The sequence below is a fragment of the Nothobranchius furzeri genome, chromosome 13, assembly GCF_043380555.1.
Source record: "Nothobranchius furzeri strain GRZ-AD chromosome 13, NfurGRZ-RIMD1, whole genome shotgun sequence".
Lineage (NCBI taxonomy): Eukaryota > Metazoa > Chordata > Actinopteri > Cyprinodontiformes > Nothobranchiidae > Nothobranchius > Nothobranchius furzeri.
In genome coordinates this window covers 66,329,503-66,350,942 of record NC_091753.1, presented here as the reverse complement: position 1 = coordinate 66,350,942, position 21,440 = coordinate 66,329,503, and the positions used below count along the sequence as shown (strand labels likewise).

At 47.0% G+C, this 21,440-nt stretch overlaps 1 protein-coding gene across 1 annotated transcript in view; it reads right to left on the bottom strand.

The window, feature by feature from the left end:
* Window positions 1-10,068: 10,068 nt before the first annotated feature.
* Window positions 10,069-21,440, bottom strand: part of si:ch1073-280e3.1 (complement factor B) — a 77,949-nt gene continuing 66,577 nt past the window's right edge. The window contains exons 14-19 of the mRNA XM_015976867.3: window positions 12,322-12,469; window positions 12,145-12,218; window positions 11,963-12,054; window positions 11,023-11,155; window positions 10,896-10,945; window positions 10,069-10,824 (exon numbers count right to left, since the gene is read on the bottom strand). Coding sequence (XP_015832353.3) covers window positions 10,657-10,824; window positions 10,896-10,945; window positions 11,023-11,155; window positions 11,963-12,054; window positions 12,145-12,218; window positions 12,322-12,469 — 665 coding nt within the window. The 3' untranslated portion in view covers window positions 10,069-10,656. The remainder of the gene's footprint in view (window positions 10,825-10,895; window positions 10,946-11,022; window positions 11,156-11,962; window positions 12,055-12,144; window positions 12,219-12,321; window positions 12,470-21,440) is intronic.

Sequence of the window (21,440 nt, the reverse complement as noted above, 5' to 3'; positions counted from 1 at the left end):
GTACTACGAAGTAGCGGGAGTAGAAACCCGAGAGCTCTTGTCCGCGAGGGACTCGGGAAATAGCGTCCTTGGACAGAAGTTGTGCTCGAAAGGGCGAGTGTGAACCAGCTGGAAGAGGCTGATCCGCACCGCGGGGCGTGGAGACCAAAGGAGCAGGGCGAGTGGGAGCCGGGCCCATACACGGGGACGGCAAAGTGCCCACGAACGGAGCCGCCGCGCGTGACCGCGACCGCGCCATGACGTCCCGTCCCACCCAGAGTTGTGGGGAAAACGGTACAGGTTGGGCCTGGCCGGAGGCTGGGGCCGGTGCGCGAATGGAGCGCACCTTTACAGCTGGCCGTGAGACATGGCTGACTGCGGGAATATGTATATGTGCCGCAGTGCTTGATGTGGGGAACGCGTGTGAAGAGTCCGCGGAGGAATCTGCAGAGGACTGTAGGATTGAGCTCTTTAAGTGAAGTTTTTTGGGTTTTATTTCAAAACCAACATTAACAGCAGCATCAGCAGCATTACACTCATGTACACACACATTCCCCCCAAAGAGTCATTTTCGTGGCTGCTTCCGGCGAGGCTCCTGCGACTGCCACGGCGGCGTCTGCTGGCTCCGTCGAACCCGATGGCCGCCAACTCGCTGGTCTCGCTGAGGTGGAGCCGAAGCGGGGGGCCGGCTCCGTGGAGCGGGCGCCTGAAGTTCCCACGCCGTTCGTCCCATCCTCTGGCGGAACAGCCGGAGTGCGAGGCTGACCGAGGGTGGACCAGGTCTCGCACCGTAGCTGATAGTTCAGCTGTCTTCTGAGCCCTCTCGATGACGCCCCTTAGATGGTGACCGAACAAAACGTCAGAGGTGATGGGGCCTTCCAGCATCTCCCTGTGCAGGTGATCAGGAATGGAGGGCAGTGCCTTGAGCCACAGGGCCTGATGGATGAGGGTCTGCCAGGCAGCAATGCGAGCAGAACCGGTGAGCACAGAAGCGCATAGATTGAGGATAGCATCAGTAGTTTTAATAATGGTGGTCTTCGACTCGTCGGGAGCGTCCAGCTCCTCCATCGTCTTCGAAACGCCGAAGGCGAGAAGGGCGATGTTATTCCCTGCAGCGCCGGTCTGAAAGGCACACTGGTGTGCGCGGTCGGTGAGCCGTGTCAGCAGCTGGTCATGTTTTGAAGCGGGAACTGCTCGCAGGCCAGTGAGGTGGCTCTTGGCGCCAAACAGCGAGGCCAAGTCCGACTCGAGTGGAGGAACGGACGGCCAGCCCTGGTCGGAGAAGCCCTCGACCTTGGTGATGGGCGCGTAGGTGGAAACTGGCGCCTTGAGCTTGGCAGGCTCGGAGAAGGCGGCGGACCAGCAGCCCATAGCAGCGGGGAAGCGCGGCCAGATAGGGTCTGGACAGCGCGTCTGAGTTGTCCCGAAAATTCCCGCCAAGTCATCCGCTTCGGGCGGGGGCGGTTCTGGAACGGCTAGCCCCTTGCGGACCGCAGCCATGGAGATGATGGCGGGCAGCTCCTGGAGCAATGCTCTTACTGCTGGTAGGGAGGAGCGAGAAGCCGCTGGGGCAGGAAGACCCGCTGAGCCAGGCTCGTCAACCTCCGTGTTGTCTAGGAGGGAGGAATGGCTAAGAAGGCTAGCCTCGTCGTAGTCCTCGCTGTCGGTGACGTCATCCAGCCGGTTGAAGCCAGCCGGCTCCTGACTGGCGTTGAAGAAGCCCAAAGCCTTGTCCAGCGAATACGTCTCAGCCACCGGGAATTCCTCGGCGGCGGTGGGAGTGAAGCACTCGACCCGGCGGATCTTCTCAGCCACAGGCAGAGCGGCACAAAACGGGCACGAGAGCTGGGGGTCAAGGCCAGGCCAGTGTGATGAGCCCCAAGACAGACCTCACATTTGGTGTGCAGGTCGCCGCTGGAAATAGAGCCCGTCTGGCAGGCCGGGCAGGTTCTGGCATCGCTGGACATAGCTGGTGAGTTGTAATCTTCTTGCGATAATTTGCTCTTTAAGGAAGCTCTCAAGCTTGGCATGAAGAGAAAAAGGAGGCGAACAGTGGAGTTGCTCCACTTATATACCCACAAGGGGGCCCACTATTAGTTGGCGTACATTTAAGCTCTTCATGAATGGCTGATGCGGACATCATCCTTCCAATAGCAGCTCGCTTAAGGGCTAAGACTAGACGAAATAGAACAGCTATTTAAGGCAATGCTGCTTTTATTTTGATAGTGGGTTAGCTAATTAGCATTTTGAGGCATCATTAAGAGTATGAAAAAAAAAACAAATACACACCACAGCTTTTACAGGTTACACACAATTAATTACAATAACAGGGAACTTTAGATTTCTCTATGTCATGGTCTCCGTCTGCATCTTCCCTCATGTGTCTCCTTGTGTTCTCCATCCCTCTCTAGGTTCTCCTTTTGTGTTTCTCCTAGCGCCCTCATGTGTCCTTTGTCTGCATCTCATTTATGTGTCTCTTTGTGTTCTTCATGTGTCTCCTGTTTGCAGCCCTCCAGATCATTCCTCCCAGGTCCTGTGTTCTTTCAGTCATCCCCAGCCCCTCCAGTTGTGCCTTCACGTTCTGTGTCCTTGTAGCTCCAGCCCTTTTTGTCCCCAGCTCCCCCCTGGTTTTCTTCATGTCTCTAGAGCCCCCTTCAGACAGGCCATGAAAAACAGAAATGTTCCGGAATCTGTCCATAAGACCTTTGTGTCTGAATACAAACATCCGGATAACGTGTTCCGGAATTTATCCGGACGAAGCCCCTAGTAACAGGTCCGGACTTGTTACGGACAGGGTGGCTGCTTCAGACTAGTGAGGTAAAGTTCCGGACAAGAGGGAGGGGGAGGAGGAGGGGACCAGGGGACTCTGTGCGCACCTATATAGCCCGCTGCTGTAGCATGCGGCGAACCACGGCAGCTCGCCTCCTACAGTACCGTCTAGACGTGCGACGGAGCGCTTCACACCGCTTCAGTGATTCCTTTAATCATTGAGCTTCATCATCCAGGTCTCTTATGCGTCTTCGTGTGCGCAGAATTATGCTTAAGTGCCTCGTGATTTTTATCTTGAGAGGCGCTATAGAAATGATATTTTCTTCTTCTTCTTAACATAAGTCCGATCCCCCCACCCCCACCCCACCCCCGCCGCCGTCAGACATCTGGAACTTTTCTCTGCTGTATGAACGCAGCCGAAAGGACAAGTTCCGGTACAAAAGTGGTGTGTCTGAAAACACAGTTCCGGTTAAAAACCGGATTGAATTGTCCGCAAATGTTCCAGAATGTCTGTCTGAAAAGGGCTCAAGTCTCCCCACCTTAGTTTCTATAGGTGTTTTATTTCAGTTGTGTGTGTGCGTGTGTGTGTGTGTGTGTGTGTGTGTGTGTGTGTCCGTCCTTCCCCAGTCAGGTCTGGTGTCCTCCCCTGCTCCTATCTGCTCCTCCTCTCAGTTATTGTTTTCACCTGTGCCAGTTCTCCACACACCTGCTCCTCGTCTCCTATCATTCCAGCCCCAGTGTATTTTTTCCACTTGCACACTGAGCACCGGCTCCCCACAGGGCTGTGTGCTGAGCCCCCTCCTGTATTCTCTGTACACCCACGACTGCAGTCCGACCCACAATAACACTCTTATCATCAAGTTTGCTGATGACACCACGGTAGTCGGACTCATTTCGAAGGGAGACGAGGCAGAGTACAGAGAGGAAGTCCTGAAGTTGGCAGCATGGTGTTCAGAAAACAACCTGTCCCTGAACACCAAGAAAACCAAAGAGCTCATTGTCGACTTCAGGAGACACAGCACCGAGTTGGCCCCCCCTCTACATCAATGGAGAGTGTGTGGAGAGGGTCCACACCTTCCGGTTCCTTGGTGTCCTCATTTCTGATGACATCTCCTGGGCGGAAAACATCTCAGCGGTCATCAAGAAGGCCCAACAGCGGCTGCACTTCCTGAGAGTCCTCAGGAAGTACAAACTGAACTCTGACCTGCTGCTGACCTTCTACTGCTCGTCCATTGAGAGCCTGCTAACCTACTGCATCACGGTATGGTACGGCAGCTGCACCAAGGCGGATAGTGTGAGGCTTCAGAGTGTGGTAAAGACAGCACAGAAGATCATCGGCTGTCCTCTCCCCTCCATGATGGACATTTATTCCTCCCGCTGCCTCAGAAGGGCAGCAAACATCGTCAAGGACAGCTCCCACCCTGGCTTCAACATGTTCAGACTGCTTCCCTCAGGGAAGCGCTACAGGTGCATTAATACAAAAACCCACAGACTCAAAAACAGTTTCTTCCCCAAAGCAATAACCACACTGAACTCACACATGCACTGATAACACAGCCCCCCACTTCCCACTTCCTCCATTGACCACCACTATCTATAGATACCAAATTCCATGTGCAATAAAGTGTATACACATAACACTACTATCCATATGAACATAGCACTGCAGAACTGTACCCCCCCCCCCCCCCCCAAAAGTATGTTTGTTTTACACTGAGTAGGAGATGCTCTGTATCTCACTTTACACCTGTATAGTGACAATAAAGGCATTCTATTCTATTGTATTCTAAAACCCTGTCCTTTATGCAATGTTGTATGGGTCCATTGTGGTATTCTGTTAGTCTTCTCGTTTTTGGATCTCTAGTTTATTGGTACTTCTCGTGTCTCATCTCCACGTCCATCTGCTGCACCTAAAGGATCTTCTGACATCCTTTAACTCTGCAGTCAGAGACGCGAGGGTTTCCTATTTCTCCAACCTGGTGTCCCAGAGCAAAGGGAACCCCAAGGTGCTGTTTAACACCATCAGCAGCATCGTCTCTCCTGCCTCTCCTACAGCCTCCATCCACTCTGTTGCAGACTGTGAGAACTTTCTGTCTTTCTTTGTGGACAAAGTCAATAAGGTTAGATCTAGCATCTCTCCTTCAGCCTTATCGCTGCCTCTCCCGACTCCAACCAGGCCCATCATCCTAGATAGCTTTGCTCCTGTTTCTTTGCCTGAGTTAACCAAACTAGTTAACTCTATGAAGACCTCTGCATGCCCCCTCGACATACCCTCATCTTTGTTTAAAAGTGCTTTTCAGTCCATCGGCCCCAGCGTCGTCGTCGTCGTCGTCTTCCTCCGCTTATCCGGGTCCGGGTCGCGGGGGCAGCATCCCAACTAGGGAGCTCCAGGCCGTCCTCTCCCCGGCCTTGTCCACCAGCTCCTCCGGCAGGACCCCAAGGCGTTCCCGGACCAGATTGGAGATGTAACCTCTCCAACGTGTCCTGGGTCGACCCGGGGGCCTTCTGCCGGCAGGACATGCCCGAAACACCTCCCCGGGGAGGCGTCCAGGAGGCATCCTGACCAGATGCCCAAACCACCTCAACTGGCTCCTTTCGATCCGGAGGAGCAGCGGTTCTACTCCGAGTCCCTCCCGAATGTCTGAGCTCCTCACCCTATCTCTAAGGCTGAGCCCGGCCACCCTACGGAGGAAACTCATTTCGGCCGCTTGTATCCGCAATCTCGTTCTTTCGGTCATTACCCAAAGCTCATGACCATAGGTGAGGATTGGGACGTAGATCGACTGGTAAATCGAGAGCCTGGCTTTCTGGCTCAGCTCCCTCTTCCCCACGACAGATCGGCTCAGCGTCCGCATCACTGCAGACGCCGAACCAATCCGCCTGTCGATCTCCCGATCCCTCCTACCCTCACTCGTGAACAAGACCCCGAGATACTTAAATTCCTCCACTTGAGGTAGGACCTCTCCCCCGACCCGGAGGTGGCAAGCCACCCTTTTCCGGTCGAGAACCATGGTCTCAGATTTGGAGGTGCTGATCCTCATCCCAGCCGCTTCACATTCGGCCGCGAACCTACCCAGCAAGAGCTGAAGGTCAGAGCTGGATGAAGCTAGGAGGACCACATCATCTGCAAAAAGCAGAGACGAGATTCTCCTGCCACCAAACTCGACACACTCCACACCACGGCTGCGTCTAGAAATTCTGTCCATAAAAGTGATGAACAGAACCGGTGACAAAGGGCAGCCCTGGCGGAGTCCAACCCTCACTGGGAACAGGTCCGACTTACTACCGGCTATGCGGACCAAACTCACGCTCCTCTGGTAAAGGGACTGAATGGCCCTTAACAGAAAGCCACGCACCCCATACTCCTGGAGCGTCCCCCACAGGGTGCCCCTGGGGACACGGTCATAAGCCTTCTCCAAATCCACAAAGCACATGTGGATTGGTTGGGCAAACTCCCATGCCCCCTCCATCACCCTTGCAAGGGTATAGAGCTCCAGCGTGCTCTCTGTAATTAATGCTTCTCTGGTTTCTGGTCAGGTCCCTGCTTACTTTAAGAATGCTGTAATCCAGCCGCTTCTTAAAAAAACGAGTCTCGACCCCTCTCTCCATAGCAGCTTCAGACCCTCTAAACTTCCGTTCATCTCCAAGATCTTGGAAAAGGTTGTGGCTAAACAACTCACAGCTGCTCTTGATGAACATAACATCTGTGATAGCTTCCAGTCAGGTTTTCGTAGAGCTCATTCTACTGAAACAGCTCTTCTTAGGGTCTCTAATGACCTTCTGACTCACAGTGATGCAGGGGACTGTTCTGTTCTGGTCCTGCTGGACCTGACTGCAGCCTTTGACACTGTTGACCATCACCTGCTACCGGAGAGGCTGAGAGACTGGGTAGGCCTATCAGGATCTGCTCTGGAGTGGTTCTCCTCTTATCTCTCTGAGCGCTTCTTTTCTGTGGCCGTCTCCAAGTTTAGGTCCTCCACCACCTCTCTTACCCATGGTGTCCCACAAGGTTCTGTGCTGGGGCCTCTGCTCTTCCTCCTCTATCTGCTTCCTCTTCAGCACATCCTGAGCTCCTTCAAAGGAATCTCCTACCATCTTTATGCAGATGACATCCAACTGTACATCTCCTTTAAGCCCCATGAGATGTCTAAGCTGCAGCTGTTACACACCTGCTTAGACTCTATCAAAGCCTGGATGGCTGGGAGCTTTCTACAGCTGAATGAAGATAAGACTGAGATCCTCATCTGTGCCCCAGACAAGCTGGTTCCCAAAGTCAGAGACTCTCTTGGTCAGCTTGCTTCCCACACCAAACCTTCCGTCAGGAATCTTGGCGTGACCTTTGACCCAGCTCTCACCCTGGATTCTCATGTCAGTTCTCTTGTTCGCTCTTCCTTCTTCCATCTCAGGAACATTGCTAAGCTGAGTCCCATTCTGTCCCGCTCTGAACTTGAGACAGTTATCCACACCTTCATCTCCTCACGCTTAGACTACTGTAACTCTCTTTTCACGTGTCTGAGCAGAACCTCCCTGAACCGTCTACAGGTGGTTCAAAATGCCTGTGCTCGGCTTCTGACCAAGTCCTCCAAATACACCCACATCACCCCGCTTCTCCTCCAGCTTCACTGGCTGCCAGTCAACTTCAGGGTTCATTTCAAGATCCTGGTTCTGGTCAATAGGGCCTTACATGGACAAGCACCATCTTACATTGGTGATCTTCTTAGTCCCTACACCCCCAGCAGGTCCCTGAGGTCCAGTGATCAAAGCCGACTGGTTGTGCAGCACCAGGCTAAAGACCAAAGGTGACAGATCATTTGCTGCTGTGGCCCCCAGACTCTGGAACTCTCTCCCCCTGAGCCTGAGATCAGTGGACTCAGTGGTCTCCTTCAAAAAGCAGCTGAAGACTCACTTGTTCAAGCTGGCTTTTGTATGACCTTCTTCACCTCTCTCTCTTTATTCTGCTCTCCCCACCTATTCCACCTTCCTCAGGATCCACTGATTTCCCTCTTTCCTGTTCTCTCTCTCTCTTTCTTAACATTTATTTTTTAAATCGCAATTGCTTATTCTTGCTCATTTTAAAAATATTTTTAAACATTTTCGAAATGCTTTTTTATATTTTTACAATTTTTATAGTTTTTGTTTTTGTGAAGCACCTCGTGATTTTTATCTTGAGAGGCGCTATAGAAATGATATTTTCTTCTTCTTCTTCTAGTGTTTGTTTCTTGGATCTCTAGTTTCAGTGTTTGGACATTTTTTGTTTTTGGCTTCCAGTCTTTTGGATTTATTTTATTTTTTGGGTTCATCCTAAATAAAGGAGTTTTCTTAATCTTCACTCCTGCCTTGTATCATCCTGGGTATCTGCATTTTGGGTCCTAACCATCTCCTTGCTCGCATTGTGACACTCTATTTGGATTTCTGATGTAAAACTACAGTTATGACATTTCTCCTCAGCCATTCTAAGCATAACTATTTGCAATGCAATGTATTGTGGGATACCTTGAGGGCAAAGTTCAGAAAAGGACCCATCAAATGCATCCTCGATATAATGGGCGGAGCAAGAACACATCTGAAACAGTACAGGTGCTGGCCAGTAAATTAGAATATCATCAAAAGGTTGAAAATATTTCAGTAATTCCATTCAAAACGTGAAACTTGTACATTATATTCATGCAATGCACACAGACCAATGTATTTCCGATGTTTATTACGTTTAATTTTGATATTTATAGGTGACAACCAATGAAAACATCAAATCTGGTATCTCAGAAAATTAGAATATTCTAAAGGCCAATGAAAAAATGTTTGTTTCTCTAATGTTGGCCAACTGAAAAGAATGAACATGAAAAGAATGTGCATGTATAGCACTCAATACTTAGTCGGGGCTCCTTTTGCCTCAATAACTGCAGTAATGCGGCGTGGCATGGACTCGATCAGTCTGTGGCACTGCTCAGGTGTTATGAGAGCCCAGGTTGCTCTGATAGTCGTCTTCAGCTCCTCTGCATTGTTGGGTCTAGCGTATTGCATCCTCCGCTTCACAATACCCCATAGATTTTCTATGGGGTTAAGGTCAGGCGAGTTTGCTGGCCAATCAAGGACAGGGATACCATGGTCCTTGAACCAGGTGCTGGTGGTTTTGGCACTGTGTGCAGGTGCCAAGTCCTGTTGAAAGGTGAAGTCTGCATCCCCATAAAGTTGGTCAGCAGCAGGAAGCATGAAGTGCTCTAAAACTTCCTGGTAGACGGCTGCATTGACCCTGGACCTCAGGAAACAGAGTGGGCCAACACCGGCAGATGACATGGCACCCCACACCATCACTGACGGTGGAAACTTTACACTGGACCTCATGCAACGTGGATTCTGTGCTTCTCTGCTCTTCCTCCAGACTCTGGGTCCTTGATTTCCAAAGGAAATGCAGAACTTGCTTTCATCAGAAAACATAACTTTGGACCACTCAGCATCAGTCCAGTCCTTTTTGTCCTTGGCCCAGGCGAGACGCTTCTTGCGCTGTTTCATGTTCAAGAGTGGCTTGACACACGGAATGCGACACCTGAATCCCATGTCTTTCATGAGTCTCCTCGTGGTGGTTCTTGAAGTGCTGACTCCAGCTGCAGTCCACTCTTTGTGGATCTCCCCCACATTTTTGAATGGGTTTGTCGTCACAATTCTCTGCAGGGTGCGGTTATCCCTAGAGCTTGTACACTTTTTTCTACCACATTTTTTCCGTCCCTTCGCCTGTCTGTTAATGTGCTTGGACACAGAGCTCTGCGAACAGCCAGCTTCTTTAGCAATCACCTTTTGTGTCTTGCCCTCCTTGTGCAAGGTGTCAATGATTGTCTTTTGGACAGCTGTTAAGTCAGAAGTCTTCCCCATGATTGTGGTGCCTTCAAAACAAGACTGAGGGACCTTTTAAAGGCCTTTGCAGGTGTTTTGAGTAAATCAGCTGATTAGAGTGGCAGCAGGTGTCTTCTATATTCAGCCTTTTCAGAATATTCTAATTTTTTGAGATACCAAATTTGGAGTTTTCATTAGTTGTCACTTATGAATATCAAATTTAAATGTAATGAACATTGGAAATACATTGGTCTGTGTGCATTGCATGAATATAATGTACAAGTTTCACGTTTTGAAATGAATTACTGAAATATTTTCAACCTTTTGATGATATTCTAATTTACTGGCCAGCACCTGTATAGTACTCAGTCCAATGATGACATTTCACAAGGTCGTGAGTCCACGTGTGCATATGGAGAAATTGCCAGCAGGGTGACAGATGTTCAGTGGAGCAGTGAGATGGATGGGTTATGATCAGGACGTGCTAATTGATTCAAGTCAATTCAAGTTTATTTATATAGCGCCAAATCACGACAAGAGTGGTCTCAAGGACCTTCACACAGTAAACATTCCAGTACAGGTCAGTTCATTAAGCCAATCAGAAAAAAGTTTCCTATATAAGGAACCCAGCAGGTTACATCAAGTCATTGACTAGTGTCAGGGGATTGGAAGAGGGTTTTCCAGAATTGTACATTTCAAAGGTGAATCAAAATATAATTTTTTTGACAACATTCAAATAATGTGGCAAAAACACTCCAGAAATACATTCCAGACTGCACCTTTACGGCTCTGTCAGTGTGCCCCAGGGCAGCTGTGGCTACATTGTAGCTCATCACCATCAGTGTGTGAATGTGTGTGTGAATGGATGAATGATACAATGTAGTGTAAAGCGCTTTGGAGTCCTTACTCTGAGAGGTGCTATACAAGTGCGGGTCATTTATCATTTAAATGTCATTTGAGCTGCAGGAGGGAATTGCTTATTTCAATGTAAAATCATTATTTTACATTTTTATTAATATTTGCATTAAAGCAGGTGTCCATCAATAAGTCTTAAACCATGCAGGCTGATTTTAGACCTGCTCAGTTGTTCTCAGGCAGGAAATGGATCTCGTTGCCCAGGTGCTCTTTCAGCCATGGCATTACTTTGAAGAGGTCGATATGAAAGTCTCGAGCGTCACGGGGGAGATTGCTGCTGCTGTGGAGGTGCTGGTCACACACGTGGATAGTACCCCAGCTCACCACCCCCACCTGTGGATGAAATCAGGTGAGTTTAACCTTTGACCCTGGTCTGAGTAACCAGGGGAAGAAAAGATCCTGACCTGAAAGTAGCGTTTTCTTTTCTCCAGGACCAAGGAACCCCCAGAGTCGCCTACAAACACAGAAGCACGTGACTGTTGTCTGAATCCCACACAAGTACATTTGGCAGTTTTTGTGTTGAGTCCAGACCTTTACAGCTGATTTCATCTTGGTATCCTTTGGTACCACCAGAACAGAGGAACCGGTCGGTTACAAACTCCTCTAATGTCACGTCTGTGGACTCTTTCAGCAAAGACCTGGCCTTCTCCACACAGCTGTCCCTCTAGAGACAGACAGTTGTGTCTCTGTCAGATTACTGGTGATACAGTGGTGACCAAAGGTTTAGAAGAGGATACAAATACAACAAAGTTTGCTGCCTTGGTTTTTAGGGTTTCAGTTTGCATGAACTCCAGAATTTGGGGGTAAAGTCAAAATTTGTCCCAAAATAAAAATTAACAAGCGATTGTTGACGAGGTTTAGCATCGGAGCAACCGAATAAAGCAAGGCAATTAAACATCCTCCCAGAGGAACTCCTCCAACATCAGCTTGGTGATAAGCAATGCCTTCACCAGCATGATGGTGCACCAGACCAGGAGGATAAAGTCAGAACTAGGTGCATCAGGACCAGAACATCAACATGTTTGATCCAGGTCCAGGAAACTCCACAGACCTGGATACCACTGAGACCTTGATTTATAAAACCCCATGAAAACTATCTAGAAGTGGTGAAGTGAATGTGCTAGAATGGGAAGGAAGGGTCAGGGCTGGGTCCAAATGTTGACTGACAGCATGACAGGGTCTTAGAAAACGACTCGACTATGCATGAACTTCATCTATTTTTCTATCCCAAAAAACCTTTGAAGTGTGTGCAAATGTGTGAGCGTGAGACACACACATTTGACCTCCACCCCCACCCCTCCACCCCCCAACCTGCTCTGACTGTCAGTGAACAGGGTGAAACGGTTGCACACCCCCACCCCACCCCCCGCTCTCACACATTTAAATGTTCAAAAGCTGGCAGCCCTGATGCAAGGCTAGTAAGTACTTCAGTTGCCAATAGAAACAGCTGTAGGCAGGTAAATGATCTCACCTGACTCTGTGTGTGGATGTGAGTTTGTTTACGTTCTTCCTTCTTATCGATGAAAAAAGCAGGAGTCTGGCTGTGAGGTAAAAGCTGGTTTCCTGATTAAAAACGCAAATGATTTAGTTAAATCGTGTTTTCTTAAGATTGTGATGACATGTGGGGTAGTTTAAATCTGAGGAGTTACGTACTGTGTTGACTACAGCTGGAGTTGATCATCTTCATGGCTCGAGAGGCTGCTATGGTACAAGGCAGGCAGATGGGTCTGTTGGACAACGTTCAGTAAACACATGTGTTCAGTTTTCTATGGGACTGTGAGGCAGCTTCCTCCCTGGTGGGTGGCATTTAGATATCTTTTCACATCTTACCTGGCTTGCCAGGACAGAGGGATGCTGTCTTTAGTCTTCACAAGAGCCAGGTCATAGTCATAAAACTCTGTTAAATTCCTCTCTTTGAGGGCTGAGATGTTGTACTTCTGGTGGATGATCACCTTTTCCCCCTTACTTTCTCCTGCACCTGAGAACCAAAGACTGGTTATGCTAGTAGAAAACTGAGCTGTGTAACTTTTTACATTTTGCTTAAAGAATAATGGTTAATGGGGCATGCTGCTGTTGGGTGTCAGGGCTTTTGTCACTTCCTGTTGCCGCTTGGTGGTCTTCGGCCTTGTCAGACCTCTTTCCAGGGCCTTAGCTCTCTCGAGTCTTGGGTCTAAGGGTCCAGTAATGGGCAGTCAGGGCAGTCACCGTTACAAGTCAAAAACTAATAATAATATAATAATGAATGCCCACTGAGTGGTATATACATTAGTTTTCTGTATGATTTCATTGTGTTTATGGTCAAAATGGCTGAATTTATGCGTTTCCTGTTCAAATACAGAAGCAGAGACAGGTGTTGCCTTGGCTCTCATGGAACTGCTCTGCACACACTAACTAATGCAGGCAGAGTGCATGCACCAACTTTCTGTTTCAGTCAGTGTGTTTGGGTTGGCTCCATCAAAGGGCAGGCAGAGACGAGCACTGCCCAGAAACACTGATGCAGGAATGTTGGTGCATGCACCCTGCTGTCTGCCTTTATATTGCCATTGCCGATGTACATGTTTTCTTCCACATGCTGGTGTTCTACAGTCTGTCTAACATATTTCATATGTTTCGCCCTATCTCCCATTTCTATGAGGTGTTCCGCATGGCTTCATTCCTGGTCCACTGCTCTTTGCCGCTTTACATCCAATCCAATCCAATTTTATTTATAAAGCGCATTCACAAGGCATTACAACCAAACAAGGCGCTGTACACTAAAGATGTTAGTTAATCAAACCGGCGGTATACAAACATGTCGAACACAGATAAAAGATAAAAAGGAAATACAACAAAATTCCCAAAAGCTAACAGCTAAAAATCAACAAGACACAGGGAGAATAAAAATTAGAAAAACATTTTAAAAAAGAACCTCAATAGTATGGAAGTTGATATTGTAAAGTCCATTTTTAAACAATGCAGATGAAAGTGATGGTCATAGTTATGTTGTATAAGCTAGGTTGAAGTAGTGAGTTTTCAAGCGTGATTTAAAAATGCTAGCTGTTGGTGCTTGCCTCACTAGCAGTGGTAATGCGTTCCACAGCTTCGGTGCACAGACAGAGAAAGCCCTTTCTCCACGGCTTTTTAAACGTGCATTTGGAACAGCTAGGAGGAGCTTATCTTCAGACCTGAGAGCACGCGGCGAGTTGTAGTAATGGACCAGTTCACACAGATATGGAGGAGCTTGATGGTTCAAGGATTTGTAAGTCAGAAGCATAATTTTGAAATTTATCCTAAACTGCACGGGCAACCAGTGGAGAGATTTCAGAATTGGAGAAATGTGTTGTCTTCTGTCAGCTCCAGTCAGCAACCTAGCTGCTGAATTCTGGACCAGCTGAAGTCTAGAAAGAGCTGCTTTACTGATGCCATATAAGCAGGAGTTAGAGTAATCCAGCCTTGAGGTGATGAAAGTGTGGACCACAGATTTCAGAAGACGGACACTCAGGATGTGCTTTAGTTTCGAGATGCGTCTTAGTTGGAAAAAACATGATTTAACTGTGTTATTGGCCTGGGCATCCATCTTCAGAGCCTGGTCCATTTTTACTCCAAGGTTGGAGATTACAGAGGATACATTAGGTGAGAGATAGCTGAGGTCATGTTGATGAGTTGCCATGGTACTGTTAGGACTGAAAACGATTAAGTCAGTTTTGGAGTCATTGAGATGGAGGAAGTTGTCAGCTAGCCATTGCTTGACCTCAAGGATACAATCAGACAGAACTTTCGTTGATTGAGTTGGCTTAAATGAAAAATAGATTTGACAGTCGTCAGCGTAAAGATGGTATGAGACAGCGTGCTTTCTGAAAATGGCTCCTAAGGGCAGTATATAGAGGTTGAACAGTAACGGGCCGAGAATTGAACCTTGTGGGACACCCCAACGTAGAGGCTGTGACTCGGATGAACAGCCATCCAACATGACCCTAGCAGACCTGTTACAAAAGTATGACCTGAACCAATCTAGGGCTGTGCCTGAAATGCCAGCCCAAGTGTGAAGTCTTGTGATCAAAATGTCATGATCGATCGTGTCGAATGCTGCGGATAGATCCAAAAGTACCAGAACCACATGGAAACCTGAATCTAAAGCCAGAAAAATGTCATTAAACACCCGAACGTGAGCAGTTTCAGTGCTGTGCTGTTTTCTAAAACCAGACTGACGGATGTCCATTACCTGAATTTCATTTAGATGTTTCATCAACTGTGCATAGACTATTTTCTCAAGAACCTTAGATAAAAATGGTAATTTGGAAATTGGTCGGAGATTAGAGTAATCGGTGGGATCAAGGCCGGGTTTTTTCAGGATTGGTTGTAGAACAGCGTGTTTAAAGGCACGAGGAACTTCAGCCAATGTCAAGCTACTATTTATAATGACTAGCACGTTATTGCTAATTAAAGGAAACACCTCTTTCAGGAGTCGAGGTGGGATAACATCATCAGGGGAGCCAGAGGGTTTCATGGCTGCAACAGTTTTTTCTAGATAGGGCAAAGAGATGGGCTGAAAGCTTTGAAGTTGCACATGATTGGGGGTAAATGAATCAGGAACATGGTTGGTTTGGTGAATCTGAGCTCTGATTACAGTAATCTTATTTAAGAAAAACTGCAGGATTTGGCTACACAAGTCATTGGACACAGAGTAAAATAGTTTTTGAACTGGGGAAAGCACTGCATTTATGGTTTTATATAACACACCTTGATTATTTGAATTAGCCGTGACAATGCTAGCAAAGAATCGATTTCTCGCGCCTCTGACTGCTCTTTGGTACTGAGACCAAGCCTCTCTCATGGCCTCAAAGGATACAGTAAGCCTGTCTTTTATCCATTTACGTTCCAGTCTCCTGCAATTTTGCCTCAAGGAACGAGTTTGTTCGTTCAGCCATGGGTCTGGCTTGGATGTCTTTTGACATGATTTTAATGGAGCGACAATATCCATAGCAGCCAGGCAGGATGAATCAAGCACACGAAGTGATCCCTCAACTACAGAAGATGAATCAGTAGAATCATATGGAGCTGAATCCAGAGTAAGAACAGCGGCAAAATCTGCAGCAGTATTGGGTCTGATTATGCGAGAGAAGCTGGGACGGAAATATTCAATACGAGGGGCATTTTCTAATTTCAAATTAAACAAAACTGGTGAGTGATCTGAAAAAGTCGCAGGTAAAATGCCAAGATCACAAATTTCCAGCTCATGACAGAAAACCAGGTCAAGTGTGTGTTCATGTCCATGTGTGGGCGCATTAACACGTTGGGACAAGCTGAAAGAGTCAATAATATCTAGGAAATCCCTTACCAAAGGTTTGTCAAGGCAGCAGATGTGAATATTAAAATCACCAAGCAAGAGTATTTTTCCGTATCTACAGGAGATTTCAGCCAGAAAAGTTGCAAATTCGTTTAGAAAATCCTTATTGTATTGCGGTGGACGGTAAATGAGAGCACATAACAATGTAGGGGAGTGACCCAATTCAAATATGCTCAATTCAAAGGACAGTTGATTGAGGGGTAATCGGTATGCAGATAAGATCTGATTTAAATATAGTCAAAAGACCTCCGCCCCTGTGGTGTGCTCTTGGAATGTTAATGAAGGAGCATCCAGGAGGTAGCAGTTCAGCTATTGAGGCTGAATCCCCAGGGGTGATCCATGATTCAGTGGCGCATAAAACATCCAGGCTATTGTCCTGGAAGAATTCCTTTAAAATAAAAGTTTATTTACAACCGATCTGGCGTTGATCAGCGCAAAGTGAGTCGACTGAGTATCCGATTGTAGAGAAAGTCCGTTGCCATCAGATCTTGCGACATACCGCAGGTTGGCGGGATTTCTTCCCCGCTGAGTGAGCCGGCCAGAACGAGAGCGGCCGAGACGCGCGTGGGCATCCGGCTGGCGAATCATCCTCACATCCCACACGCTCATGCAGCTCCCCGATCCGAGAGCTCCCAGCCGGCAGGACATCCTCGTTTCAGATGCATCCATGGAACATCCAGCTCCGTGTGCTCCCGGCAGCAGCGAGATCGGCCCAACATGGTTGAGATGACGCTGGATCCGCCACATCACAGCCGCGGAGCAGCTCTCCGATATTGCCTCGCCGCACCGGATCCTTCGGAGCTGAACGAAGAAGCCGCCTCGTTTCCCCCGTTTCCCCCGTTTCCTTCTCCACGGTCTCCGAGGCAGCGGCAGACCAACAGGCATCACAAGCCCGAAGGCTTGGCTAATATCAGTCTCCAGCGGCAGTGGGAAAGCATGGGGCCCTAAAGTTAGGCTAGCGTTAGTCTCCAGCGGCGGTGGAAAAGGGGGGTCCCGCATTAGAATACTGGAGGTTGTCCATTCCAGACCGGATCGAGAGCAGGAAGTCCCGATCATACGCCAGCAGAGAATCAGCACTATATATCAAACAAACAAAAAATAGAAAAGAAAAACAAAAAAGGTCGGGAGCCGTGCAGACACGCAGCCGACCAAGGGCGCCATCTTGCTTCTACATCATTCTTCTAGGTTCCCTTTTTACTAAATATGGCCTTCACCACCACCTTCATGATTGTCAGATTAGTTTTTCTCCAAATCGGTTAGGTTCCACTCATTTGCCCCTTAAATTCCTCTAAGACATAAAGATATGGCTCAAATCTAACTTCCTTTGTTTGAATAAGGATAAGACTGATGCCATTATCTTTAGGCCCTGCTCCTGTATCTCTCCCATCCAGGAATTTTAGTTTTCATGTGACCAACCCAGGGATGAAATCGGATGCTGATCTGTCTTTGACTCAGCAGATTAATGCCACTGTGAGATCTTGCTTCTTCTAATTATGCCAAATAACCAGCCTGAAAACATTTTAAAGAGGCCAAATATGGAATCCGTTCTTCATATCTTTGTAATTTTCCAGGCTCGAGCATGCGCTGATGCACTAGTTGGACCTTATTGACTGTGATATTTTTGGGATTTCTTTTTTCTGGGACCTTTATTCAGCATTGCTGCTGTCCATACGCAAGGCACGCAGAGTGCGTAGGGCCTCGGTACCTGGGAGGGGCGGTGGGTGTGGGGGGGTACAGAGTTGAGTTATTGTTACAGCAGCATATTGCAGAAAACATACAAATTAGCTGCCCACCGTTTGAGCTGTTGAGTGTAATCTTAATTATGTAGCCCATCAGTCAAAATTCGGGCTAAATAGCTATTCTCACCTGATGTGAACAGAGGAGATCTTCCGGTCACTACCCAAAGCTCGTGACCATACAGTGGTGTGAAAAACTATTTGCCCCTTCCTGATGTCTTATTCTTTTGCATGTTTGTCACACAAAATGTTTCTGATCATCAAACACATGAGTCATTAATCAAAGATAATACAAGTAAACACAAAATGCAGTTTTGAAATGAGGGTTTTTATTATTTAGGGAGAGAACAAAATCCAAACCTACATTGCCCTGTGTGAAAAAGTAATTGCCCCGCTTGTTAAAAAATAACCCAACTGTGGTGTTTCACACCTGAGTTCAATTTCTGTAGCTATCCCCAGGCCTGATTACTGCCACACCTGTTTCAATCAAGAAATCATTCAAATATGAGCTGCCTGACACAGAGAAGTAGACCAAAAGCACCTCAAAAGCTAGACATCATGCCAAGATCCAAAGAAATTCAAGAACAAATGACAGCTAAAGTAAATGAGATCTATCAGTCTGGTAAAGGTTATAAAGCAATTTCTAAAGCTTTGGGACTCCAGCGAACCACAGTGAGAGCCATTATCCACAAATGGCAACAACATGGAACAGTGGTGAACCTTCCCAGGAGTGGGCGGCCGACCAAAATTACCCCAAGAGCGCAGAGACAACTCGTCCCAGAGGTCACAAAAGACCCCAGGACAACTTCCAAAGAACTGCAGGCCTCACTTGCCTCAGTTAAGGTCGGTGTTCACGACTCCACCATCAGAAAGAGACTGGGCAAAAATGGTGGTGGTAGTGTGATGGTCTGGGGTTGATTTGCTGCTTCAGGAACTGAAAGGCTTGCTGTGATAAATGGAACCATGAATTCTACCGTCTACCAAAACATCCTGAAGGAGAATGTCCGGCCATCTGTTGGTCAACTAAAGCTGAAGCCATCTTGGGTGCTGTAGCAGGACAACGACCCAAAACACACCAGCAAATCCACCTCTGAATGGCTGAAGAACAACAAAATGAAGACTTTGGACTGGCCTAGTCAAAGTCCTGACCTGAATCCTATTGAGATGCTATGGCATGACCTTAAAAAGGCAGTTCATGCTAGTTATGCTCAAATAAAGCTGAATTACAACAATTCTGCAAAGATGAGTGGGCCAAAATTCCTCCAGAGCGCTGTAAAAGACTCGTAGCAAGTTATCGCAAACGCTTGATTGCTGTTATTGCTGCTAAGGGGGGCCCAACTAGTTATTAGGTTCAGGGGGGCAATTACTTTTTCACACAGGTTAATGTAGGTTTGGATTTAGTTCTCTCCCTAAATAATAAAAACCATCATTTCAAAACTGCATTTTGTGTTTACGTGTGTTATCTTTGACTAATGGTTAAATGTGTTTGATGATCAGAAACACTTTGTGTGACAAACATGCAAAAGAATAAGAAATCAAGAATGGGGCAAATCGTTTTTCACACCACTGTATGTGAGGGTAGGACCGTAGATCGACCAGACAAGTAAAAGTTTCTGCTTCAGGATTAGCTCACTCTTCACCACGACAGACCGGTACAACATGATATAATCATGATATGATTTAGGGATGAGCCGGATACACGTTTCAGACAAGTATCCGGTACGGATAAAGCATTTTTGACGAATATGATCATGAAACGAGTAAAACTCGTAAATATCTGTAATCGTGCTGAAGGAAAATCTTCATTGGGTAACTGACTGTCTTCACGCTCTGTGATTGGCCAGTCACACAGAGCGCCTGTTAGGTATTTTTTATTAAATGTTCATTTTGCTTGGTCTGTGTATCTTCCTTTGTGTGGGGGGTGATGGGTCTCTGTACCTCTGTAACCCGAGAAGGCCCCGCCTTCTCCATCCTTTGCTGATTAAAGCCACTGGAAACTCTGAAGAAAGGGGGAGTCGCATGGCATCTAGCTCTGGAGAGGGTTAGTGTCATTGGAGGTCTCCCCCTCATTTGGCTAATTCAGTGTAAAATGTCTCCCTTTTGTCCTGTGTATTCATTTCAGGTTCCAGGGTTATGGAGAAGTAAAACTTACCCAACATTTAATTACCCAACATTTTGGTGGAGAATGCGGGATGCAGAGCTGGTGAGCCGAGGGCTTTGTCTGGAGCAGAGTGGGGGAGGTTTTCGGTTGGCTCCATGGACGGGTTTTCAGCGCCCAGCTCTCGCATGACGATTCAGGGTAATGGAAATTACGAATAATCAATCTACTCTCTCTCTCTGTGTGTCGTCCTTTAAGGTAATATGGGATAAATGAAAAATTACCTATCAGCGCCCGCCCCTCCCTACACACAAAACTCTGCAGCCGGGAGCTCAGTCCGTCCGGTGTTCCGACTATCCTTACTCCCTGTCGAAATGTGCCACTTTGGGGAAATGTGCAGCGCATGCGCAGGCCAATTATTGCGTCACAGGCTGTTTACGAGTCGAGACTTGCTACCTGTGGAAGTTTACGTTTAATCTCGTCACTTATCTAGTTACTTTCAACTCGTCGAAGGTCACAATAAGTATTTCTTTAAGTTGTTTTATTAAATTACTGCTTGCTGTATGTTTACCTGACAGTTAGCTTGTAAATGGCTTCTAAAATATCGTTACTATACTGTAAACAAGAAATTTCTCCCATTGTTTACAGTCATTCTGAAATAGTCCCAAATTAATATCCACAAGTTTTATATCATACATATAATACATTTATCATAGTTGTATAATAATCTCCAAAATTGTACATTCAAACAAAAATCTATGAGTATTGGGGAAAAAGTCTGTTTGTTCTATGTGGATTAATTTGTCTAATAAAGGATTAGGTAGCGAAATAGAACAGTAAGAGCTAACATCTTACAAATCTCCATTTTTATGAATCACTTTCTCGACATGGGTGAAAGAAGTTGGTAAATTGTCATTGTTCTGAGAATATTCAAATATTTTTAGCAACTAAGGGGTTAATTTTTATGAAATGACTAAACTACTTCTTACACTATCCATTTTTTTTCCATAAAATAAATTAACAGTAGCTACCGATTTTCAGTAAACCTGGACATACTGAATCAGTTGTTGAAATGCGCGTTGGTAGGAAAATTCGACAAGGAAGCACGGATAGTCAGAACACCGGCCCATGCATCCACGCAGACGCACACACAGTAACGGATCTCTCTGTGCTTGCCTCACTGTTGCTCAAGTTTCTTCAGTACTCCCTAGGTTTTCTTCAGCTCGCCTCTTTTTCGGTTGAATATTTAAAGTTACTTTTTTCGTAACGTACGTGGTGCATTTGACAAGACAGAGCTGAAAACGGCTCGTGCTGTCAGTGCCTCCGCTCCGGTTGTTTTTTATTTATTTTTTAAACTCTCTCTCTCTCAGTCTCTCTCCCTCTCTATGGCTCTCAAGCAGTTTTTACAGGACCGTAGAGTTTGCAAAACGGGATTAGCCGCGGCTCCCTGGAGAGGATTTTGGCATTCATAGTAGCAAAGCTAAAGCTAGAATAAACTGCCATCAGACACCTCTCCAACCAAGACGGGATAAAGGGAGGTCGCTGCCCCCCCCCCCCCCCCTCGCATGTGACGTACAGCAGTGGTTCCTAACCTGGGGGTCCCGATCACCACAAGGGGGCGCCAAAGCCTCTCAGTGGGTCGCCAGGACCTTTCGACTTTAAGGGGTTAAAACTTCATTTATTACTTGTTTATAGCCTACATTTTGCTCACATTTTTTTTCATGAGTGAAAAGTTTACTGATATTAAGACAGGAAATAATTAGTACAGAAAAAGTAACACACTTTTAAG